This window comes from Eufriesea mexicana, unplaced genomic scaffold (assembly GCF_001483705.2).
Source record: "Eufriesea mexicana isolate 0111107269 unplaced genomic scaffold, ASM148370v2 scaffold130, whole genome shotgun sequence".
In the NCBI taxonomy this organism is placed as follows: domain Eukaryota; kingdom Metazoa; phylum Arthropoda; class Insecta; order Hymenoptera; family Apidae; genus Eufriesea; species Eufriesea mexicana.
Genome location: NW_016908311.1, coordinates 31,830 through 41,178, shown reverse-complemented (window position 1 = coordinate 41,178; position 9,349 = coordinate 31,830). Strand labels below are relative to the sequence as shown.

The 9,349-nt window shown below is 39.1% G+C and overlaps 3 protein-coding genes across 8 annotated transcripts in view; 2 read left to right on the top strand and 1 right to left on the bottom strand.

Annotated features, from left to right (window-relative positions):
* The window catches only part of LOC108555168 (beta-3 adrenergic receptor), a 13,055-nt gene extending 10,726 nt beyond the window's left edge, over positions 1-2,329 (top strand). Inside the window, exons 8-10 of the mRNA XM_017910710.1 lie at positions 549-562; positions 622-902; positions 1,772-2,329. Of these exons, the coding sequence (XP_017766199.1) occupies positions 549-562; positions 622-902; positions 1,772-2,050 (574 nt within the window). The 3' untranslated portion in view covers positions 2,051-2,329. The remainder of the gene's footprint in view (positions 1-548; positions 563-621; positions 903-1,771) is intronic.
* LOC108555171 (phytanoyl-CoA dioxygenase, peroxisomal) overlaps positions 1-8,585 on the bottom strand; it is an 86,477-nt gene extending 77,892 nt beyond the window's left edge. The window contains exons 1-3 of one of the 5 annotated variants that reach the window (XM_017910715.1): positions 7,443-7,505; positions 7,300-7,363; positions 4,743-5,318 (exon numbers count right to left, since the gene is read on the bottom strand). In XM_017910715.1, the coding sequence (XP_017766204.1) occupies positions 4,743-4,761 (19 nt within the window). In that variant the 5' untranslated portion in view covers positions 4,762-5,318; positions 7,300-7,363; positions 7,443-7,505. Of the gene's footprint in view, positions 1-4,742; positions 5,319-7,299; positions 7,364-7,442; positions 7,506-7,894; positions 7,958-8,326; positions 8,427-8,503 lie in introns of those variants that run through there. The other 4 variants (XM_017910717.1, XM_017910718.1, XM_017910720.1 and 1 more) reach the window with 4 other exon arrangements.
* LOC108555167 (gamma-glutamyltranspeptidase 1) overlaps positions 7,650-9,349 on the top strand; it is a 4,763-nt gene continuing 3,063 nt past the window's right edge. The window contains exons 1-4 of one of the 2 annotated variants that reach the window (XM_017910709.1): positions 7,650-7,679; positions 7,870-8,066; positions 9,015-9,248; positions 9,324-9,346. In XM_017910709.1, coding sequence (XP_017766198.1) covers positions 7,650-7,679; positions 7,870-8,066; positions 9,015-9,248; positions 9,324-9,346 — 484 coding nt within the window. Of the gene's footprint in view, positions 7,680-7,732; positions 7,800-7,869; positions 8,067-9,014; positions 9,249-9,323; positions 9,347-9,349 lie in introns of those variants that run through there. The other variant, XM_017910708.1, reaches the window with a different exon arrangement.

Sequence of the window (9,349 nt, the reverse complement as noted above, 5' to 3'; positions counted from 1 at the left end):
CCGAGCGACAGTATGTATTCTTCTTTCAAGATTCGTCGATTGTTAGAGGGTTGCCTTTTTCCGATACTCGATGACCAAGTGGTGCACGTCTCAAATTCTTGTCGATTTTCCCCATTTATTTTAATTCCTTCCTTCACTAGGCAGAGGGGGTTTCATTCGTTTGATAAAACTCTAACAAACAAGAAGAATCTTTTAATCGTATTAATTTTAGGATTCTTCGTTAGAGATTTAGTCTTTGAGTCGAGAGTTTGAGGACTTTGACACGAATCAGATTCCTAATTTCGATAACCTCGTAATTCTTTAAGCCTCTATTAATGGAATTCCGTTTGCTCGCGAAGGAGATTTTAATTGATCATAGCTTCCCACTGCGTATGAAAGATGGAGAAATTCTTTTATTTGTTAACCCTCGGAATGATGTCGTCAATGATCGTCATTTCATATCGCCCACGAAAAATGGAAGTTCATCGCGAAAGTTCACATTGTCGAAACTCGAAGATTCTTCGGTCTCGAGGGATTGGATGATCCTTAAAGGCACGTGCACATCGTGAACCTGTTTACGAGAGTTAGATCACGTGTGGCAGTAGACCGAATCCACTTCATGGCATTGAAACTATTCCCTAGAACGGAGATGGCGGCATTGCAGCACCGGAAGCGATAGCAGCACGGGAAGTAGCGAGGCGAGCGTGTGGACGACGGGCGTCGCGCAGAAACTCGCCAAGGTCAATGCAAAAAGCGCATCGGACATGTGGCCTGCATCGAGGAGATTCGTGCGGGGAAAAAATTTGGAAGAAGGAGCGCTTCTGGTTGGCGCCAGACCGAGCAATAACAGCGAGAGCAGCGATACCACGGACACCACGGCCACCACAACTACCACGACGATGCCCAGCAAGCTGGTCACGATGGTAAGTGTGCGAATTCGATGCCACGACCGGCTTGAAAAATCTTTATGCATTGCAACGATCTGCATTCAGACGATTCTCAACCTTGAAAATCGTACGTACGCCGTGTATGTCGACGGGCTACAGGCGAACCGGTTTATCGTCAGTCTAACAATGTGACAAAGAGACACTGCGATAAAAGGGACCGTGATGTTTCGAGTGGCTTCTGAACTGAGAAATTTACGAAATAAATTCTTCCATTTTTATCGCGATCTTCGAGTGCCTTTGACACTCGAGAGCAAGGAATCGGTACGTTCTTTATCTTACGTATTAGCGAAATTCCTGGTACTGTTTACATATTTCGTAACTGTTTTTTGAAACCTGCGGGATGACGTGAAAAAAAGTATTGAATAATTTATGAGCACGGTAGCCATTGAAATGAACAGGAAATATGTTATCGATATAAAGCTGCGAATTAATATGGAATAAGGTAAATACCAGTCTTTACTTCGTTCGCTTTCTAATTACAAGCGTTTCTATGTCCTATTAAAATCTATAATAAATTTAACCAACGAATATTCCGAACAATCTTCGATTTATCCCAATTTCGAATTATTGCATCGACCCTTTGAACAAACTTTCAACGAAACGAGACGTCTATAAGTTCCATTAGATATCCGATGCTATTACGTCGTACAAGCCAACTATGCAAAGTCACATACCTAGATTAAAACGATAAGTGTTAAAAGTTGCAAGAATCCGGTTAAACACGTGTAATTTGTGTGTCAGGAAATTGGTAAATCGTGATAAGAAAACGCAATTTCACGCGAGGTGATTAGAGAGGATAAGTCGCTTATTGCGTAATGTTCACGGTAATAACTAATGTTGTGCAGGAAAACGGAGGCTGTCAGGAGAAAGAGAACGAAAAGGTAAACGGCAGCAAGAAGAACGGAGATCGAAGTGAGAGCGACAACAGCTGGAGCAGCGTGGACGAGATCGAGTCGAAGGAAATGGCGGACAAGAGCATAGAAGAGGATAATTTCGAGAAGATCGAGGAGGAAGCAGAAGCAGAAAAGTGCAAGCAATTAAGGCGGAAATCGAAAACGATTCGCAAACCGGACGTTCCTCAGGATTGCAAGGAGGCCGCGCAACGAAGGCCTCTTCTCACCTAAGTTCGATCAATCGACGGACGGACGAACACCTTTCTCGTCGTTCTGATTTATCATCCTTTCTTTGGTCCCATAATTTATCGACACAATTTTTTAACGTGTCCAAAAGACCCCACCGAGGTGACTTGGCGAAGTAGCTCACGTATAATAATTTCTTGCCAAGCCTGGTGCCCCTGAAGTTCACGGGGAGCCGCCAATTATTTTTTTAAGGATCCAACCGAGTTTCATTCACCCGATCGATCGTCCAACCAGAGGCCAGACGTGTCCCGTATGCTCGATAACACCCGCAATGTATCGACATATCCTGAAATTATATTTTTATACTTCCACTGACAAGCCACAAGGGCAGTACGCTGAAGAGGAAACCGAGGTCTCCTTGCGGCCATCGCGGTCGCGCCAGAGAAAAGCTGATTTAATACTCTATGGTGAACCTCGATGAAAAACTTGTTCCCCCGTAGAAAGTCCGAGGGAGGGAAAGTTGATCATCCTTGTACGAGTGTCGCGTGTACGTTGGAAGAAAGTTCGCGTGGTGAAAAAGCTCGTTGTAATAATTTTCTTCGATCGCATCGCGGCCGATACTCGAAAGTTTCGAGACGGATCTCTCGCTGATCGTCCCACCATAGGAAATTCGCGAGAAAGTTGAGGCAACAAACGACCGCGACACCCGAGAGAGTTCTCGCCTGTAATAGAAAACTCGACGAATCGATGAGAAATGCGAGGAACGAGTTAACTTGGGATACGCGAATCGTCGTTTCCAACGATCGTCATCCAGTCGATTTTGCAAGATGGCGGGCAATAATTTGTCTCGTAGCTTTTGCTGATGTTCCTATTTAATGAACCCGCGAGTAGACGGAAATTTGAGGCAGAGGATATCGAACATCGATAAGTGTTGCTTTATGCGATCTAACCGTGGATATCTTCGCTTCGTTTCTTCAGGGATATCGATATGTATTCTTTTCTTAAATGTAAATATTTCTGATAGCCGAAGAACGAGAATATAGAGTTATAAATATTAGTATGGTAATGTTAATAACTTAGAGAGGCTAATGGATATGTAAATGGATAAAGAAAATTAGATGATTCTTTTTATGTCTAACTTTAAAAAGATTCTCCCTGAGAAACGCAAAGAATTTTAGGTTTTCGAGAGAACGTTTGAGGAAGTTCTTTGACTCGAGGATTCCAGCGCTATAATTTACAAGTGGTCTAAGTACGATTATATAGAGTTGTCTACTTAGACTCGACGCGATGCGATTTTAAAACTTTTTCATTTTTACTACACCGGTGTTCAATCTGTACCAGTCTATGACGGTTAAGTGCATTTTTAACCAATCCAAAGTAACGTTTCGAATTTCTATGTTTTACAAGCAATCGAGGGTGTTACGAATCTTAGCACTAGGCTGACGAAGACATTTTGAGAAACGATGTTACTCGAAAGATGATAAGTTACAATTAAAACAGTCGTTCATGGATGGGAACTAGACAATTAGCGAAGGGGAATCGTCGAAAAAATTTAATCACTGATGCGTGGATCAATTAACGTAGATGATCACTGATACGAGTCTATTGATGGTAAACGATGGCTACGTTAATAGGATCGCATGGACGAGTATATACGTGTTAATAAAGAGTGACGAAACGAACACTTTTTACTAGCAAAGTTTGTACAATCGTGGCCAACCACTGTGCTTTGCACCGACACGGTGGATTATTCGCAATTAGGTGTAGCAACAGTCACCTAAAAGTTAAACGATATTAATGTTGGTGGTTATTGGAATTGATGTTTCGAATTTTGTAGACGATGGACGAATCCGCGTGCATGTGTGAGTGAGAAAGCGTGAACACTATCAAGTTCAAATGTTCTAATTTTTAAGAATCGTTGAAATGGAAATGAAATTATTTATTGTTTTCTAAAACGTAGACAAAGTGTTACGAAAAAATTTAGAAAAAGAATGTTGTTCGATTAGCGATTAATTTGCGACATATCCACGACAAGTTTGTTTCAGGATCGGTATCCTGTTTTAGCGTTTCCAATCGGGATATATTTTTTCCTAATTATTTCCAGAGAAAGCTACGACGATGTTGCAAACTAGGCATTTGATTCTGCGAATCATCGTTGCAATAGATTTTTCTCAATTTGAGGAATCATCGCGTTGCAGATTTACGTAACAACCTACGCTGTGTACGCTCCGACTATTGCTTTTAAATTCGTCAATTAGAACGTAACGGAAAAGATCTCATCGTTTGTTGATCTCGTTGATAGAACACAAGTATTTTATCATTCCGGCGTGAAGAACTTTGTCGGGTCCGCGTGTTGGTATTAATGTTAATGGTATTAAGATATCGCGATCTAAATGATGTTTGAGTGTACGTCGTTAGTGCAAATAAAATCGAAAAATGTTCTGGAAACTTGCACGTTTAATTACATCTCCTTCGGATTCGTATCGTTCCATCGACATCTGCGATAAGCAAATTTGGTCACTTGCAAAATGGGAATAAAATAGATGCCGAGGCGATGAGACTGTCGAATGAAAATACACGAGACTACGATCAATCGGTTTTCCATAAAAATAATCATCGGTGGCAATTATTTTCTTCTTCTCCGTCTTATCTTCTGTCAACCTTCGATTTTTCTCTCTTACTTTATCTTCAGTTGCTTGTTAACGGAAAGAAAAATATCGATACTATTAGCAAATACCTGAACAGCGACGGTGCATTGTGGAGAATGTTTAAGTTGGTCGTCTAATAAGGCACTCAACGATAACATTAAACTCGACATTTTCCGAGTCATTATTGCACCAACGTGGAGAAACCCGAGTCGAGCAAGTTGTAATAGATTTCAGCGAAGCTTCGTCGGAGGATCGTTTCCGTTTCACGCCGGCGGCCCCTGAGACTAACTCTCGAAACTCATTTATCCCTGCAAACAGCTCGCAAAATTAATTTCGCATGGCAGATTTACTAGCGAGAAGCGGTAGAAAATGATCGTTTCTGTTCCGAGACACGTACTTCTTTGCGTCTAGTTCTCTCCTGTGTGAAAAATCTTCGAATTTTCGTGCAACACTGCATATACGCCCCATAGGAGGATTTCGTTTCGTTCCACGTTCCAACTTGCACGAGACTGAATCAAAAGGGGCATGCTTTCGCATCGCGGGAATCATTGAACACGCTGAAAAAGCAACGCAGCTTGCAAAAAGCGGCACACGTGTGGTAGTGCGAAACAAGGCCTCCTTTTAGTATCCACAGTCGTTCAAACCGTAATCCTGTCCCCTATCGTCTGGAATTCAAATAAGGGGAATTAAATTCGTTCGCGCAAGCAAGAAACAACAATCCCTCTCCACCTCGATCGGGCCTCGCAAAGGCGTTTCGAGATGTTTTCGTCGAGAGTTGAATCGGCGGCCGACCGGCAATCCGGCCGTAGCACTGCGTGATAAACCGTGTAGCGGAGCGACGCGCGTTCCATGTTCCGTGTGACAAGATCCATCTCGGTCGATCGTCGATCTACTTTCATGGATAAACTGTGAAATTTCTCTACCATCATCGTATCCAATCGACGTACAGGTGAATAATCGCGCAGCATCGGAAGAAGGCAAATAATGGCACGACTAACGTTCCCGAAAAGAAAGGACGGTGTTTAAAGGTATTACAAATGGATTTCTTTTACGTAACAAAAGGTGATTTTCATTCTGAATCAGAGTCGCTGATCAGTTATTGTTATTACGTTCGACAATAGGTATAATGGGGCAGAATGTAGGAAGAACGGGGAATGCGCATTAAAGATTTGATTGGGTTCGTGATGGCGCGTAATCGTTATGGGAATCTTCATTCGAAAAATACGTATCGCTACCAAGTGATAATTGCTTCAATTTGGGATCACGCAATCGTGCGAAACAATTTTCGCGTTATTGCCATGTTAAATGTACGAGGTACGTGTGTCTATCGTAAACGCGTGTCGAACGGTCTAGCTGTAGCCGGGTATCTGCTTCATAAATACGAAACACCGTACATAACGTTTCACACGTGATCAAAGTTTTCACGAAGTACTTTTCATTTATTACTCTTTCAATTCTTAGACTGTCACGAAGTGGCTCAAATGAGTGGTATTGGATGACGATCAGGAAACGCGGTGACTTCGAAACACTGAATTTGGGAAGACGTAACTATCGAGAAGATGACGAGGAGAAACAGCTTGGCTGAAATAGAGGAGTCGCGGAAGAAATTAAGGTAAGATGATGGATGTACCGTATTACCGAATATTAAATAATAATTTCTACGAACGAAAAATTTTACTTTGTATGAAATGATAACGTAAAAATTAGTCATATCGTGGTAAGTGTCTTCAGCAAGCGTAGCAACTTTTATCTAACATTGAAAATCGTGAGTAATATCGTTGAACGTTTTATCAATGAACATGACCAAGCAATAAAAGACAGAACACGAAGTAAAAGAAATGAAACAGTTGCTCGTACGAATCCTGAGATTTCGTTATTTTGTACGTACATGTTTTGCTGAATCACATAGTACAATGCTTAGCGGTTCCTATAATAGCTATAAATTGTCGCAATTGCATGCCACTTCCCGATAGTTCACCCTGCGTATTCTACGACCCAGATATATAACTTCTTAAAGAGTGTTTAATTAAACACTGTGATATTACACAAATTTTGCTTTTCCCTGACTATCATTTTTCTTTCCTGCGACAACAAATCATTTTTTCATTGCGTAAAACGATTAGGTAAAAATCGTAAACTGAGAACTGATATCGTGAGGAAGATAGGTACATATCGAGCACACTTATAAAGTTCCCATTGATAATGGTTATGAACATTTCTCATAGGTTGTTATGGTACACTCATTAGTCACAGTAATCAAACAGTCTGATTGAATATTTTATAGTCCTTCGGGTACTGAATTGTAAAAGAATATAAAGCTTCTAGTGCTGCAATGTGATAAACGCATATAAAATAGTATATTTGACGAATATTGTACGTATTTTACTTCTTAAAATCATGTCGTATAATCTTACGTCTAATAATCCTCTGTTATTTGCTAAGTTCCTTAGGAATGTCTTTTATCGCTGTAAAAAATATCCAGTAATTCATACATATAATCCATAATAAATGATTTGTATAGATAACGATACTATCAAGTTATTTCGATGTTTAGAACTATACTTTTTATATAGATGGTAATATCTTGTAACGGTTATGTCATACGAGTTATGTCAAATTGACTATAAAATTTATATAAAAATTTACCTGCCTTTTGACACGCTGAAGGACAAAAGAAACGTAGAATAAACGTTGTCAATAACTGTGGAAGCTGTAAAATTGCAATAGTTGTTTGTTTTACTTGTCAAATTCACTCAAATTGAAAACGGTACATGTGCACGTGACGCTACCTCGAAGTGTAATTCTGCGCCAGTCGCGTGAAATGCGCAAACTCGGATTGATTTTCTCCGGTCAGCTGGTACTGTTCATCTTCGCACGATGTGGTTAAGCTTCCGCACGATTTTCGACGGCTGAATTTCGCTAGTCATATGGACGAAATGGGTCAAGAATCTTCGATAAAACAAGATAGAAGTCGGTGTGAGAAAAGTTGAATGTGAATGGTTATCAAAAATCGTCTGCCTCTGACAGTAAGTGTTAAATAATGCGCCAAACAAGAGAACTAATCTATGTGAGTGTGGTGGACTCGTAACACGATGTGTTTAGTTGAACCACCCAAAGGTGGCGGTAGCTGTTCCTCTGGCATTTCGGTAATGGTTATCGTCGATGTTGGTCGATAAAGAAATCGTTAACATTACATTTTATGATTCCTCTTTGTAGCAGAGAAAAAACATGACTTCCTCACCTTCGTCCAGCACCAGTTCCGCGTATGCTAGTACTGACGATGTTCGTCAATACTACAGTAACGATAAACGAAATTTCTTCAATTCGGATAACGTCGGAACAGCTCGGCTATTACGCTCGTATTCACCTCATCGCAAAGCGAGAGGATTCTTCGCGAGACTGCAAATCGACAAGTGAGTTACGCATTGCGCAGGTTCGCCGCGAATTTGAATAAAGTTATGCATCGAAATTTAATAAAGGACGAATATTTTCTTTCAATTCACACAAACTTTTTAAAAAGTATCATAGATGAACTAGATACCGAATAGCTTATGTAGATATACATAAAAAGTATAGATTTCTTTTTAACATCTTAAGTTATAAATTTAAAAATTATTTAAGATGAATGTAAACTTGTAGACAGATTTCTGTATTAGCAACAGAGTGCACTTACCAAACGCAGCTGCACATAACCTTCGCAATGTATCCGTTTTCACTTTGACGCTGTTCCAATCATAGATGTCTTTAATCAAGATCAATTCAATATTGTCATGCTAAAAAGAAAAATCTGTTATATATTATTGCAAAAATTATAATACACTGTACATAATTCATCGAGAAAATTGCTCACAGTACAGTATTTTTTGCGGGATACAATCCACCTGTTGACAGCTTCGCACAACCACTGACTATGATGCACTGTACTCTCACTATTCCCCGAGCATCTGAAATAAGAAAATTTGAATTAGTAATCATAATGTCTATCGTAATAATTTTTATATTAATGATGTTCAAACTAATTAAGGCTTACAAATCTAAAGTATTTTTTTACTTTTTTTATAAAATTATTAACAGCTATGATGGAAGGAAAAAGATTAGTTGCTTAATTGATGATTAATTATTAATAAAACAAGTGAAGTTAAATATTGACAACGTTAATCAAATTTTTCATACGAATTTACATACATTAAGTGGTAAGCATAAAATAAGAAATTACAATAATGTTTCATGCCAAAAATCGCTCAGATAATATTTAAAATCTGTTTAAAATAAATATAAACCATAGAAACAATCTTTAGTAATTATTTATTTTTTTTAATTCGCATCTAATTTATGCGTGACTAATTGTTTCTCATTTTCAGGTCTTACATTAATACAAAAAGTATTATAATAGCCGGTGTAGTATTAACCACAGTAATCCTTTCGATAATAGCGATATGTAATGTTTATGGAGCCAGTAGAAATGTAGAATTTCAAGAAAACGACGAAATACCGCCCGATCCGGAAACACCATTACCTTCATCACCGAGTAAATTAAAAAAATTTAAACGTGGTGCCGTTTGTGCAGATGGTGCACCATGTGCTGTTGTTGGAAAGTATGTAAAATTATATATTAAATCAAGTTAAAATATATAATAGAATTATTAATTAAGTTTGTAATCTTTTTGTAGGTCGATTTTAGAGAAGAATGGTTCAG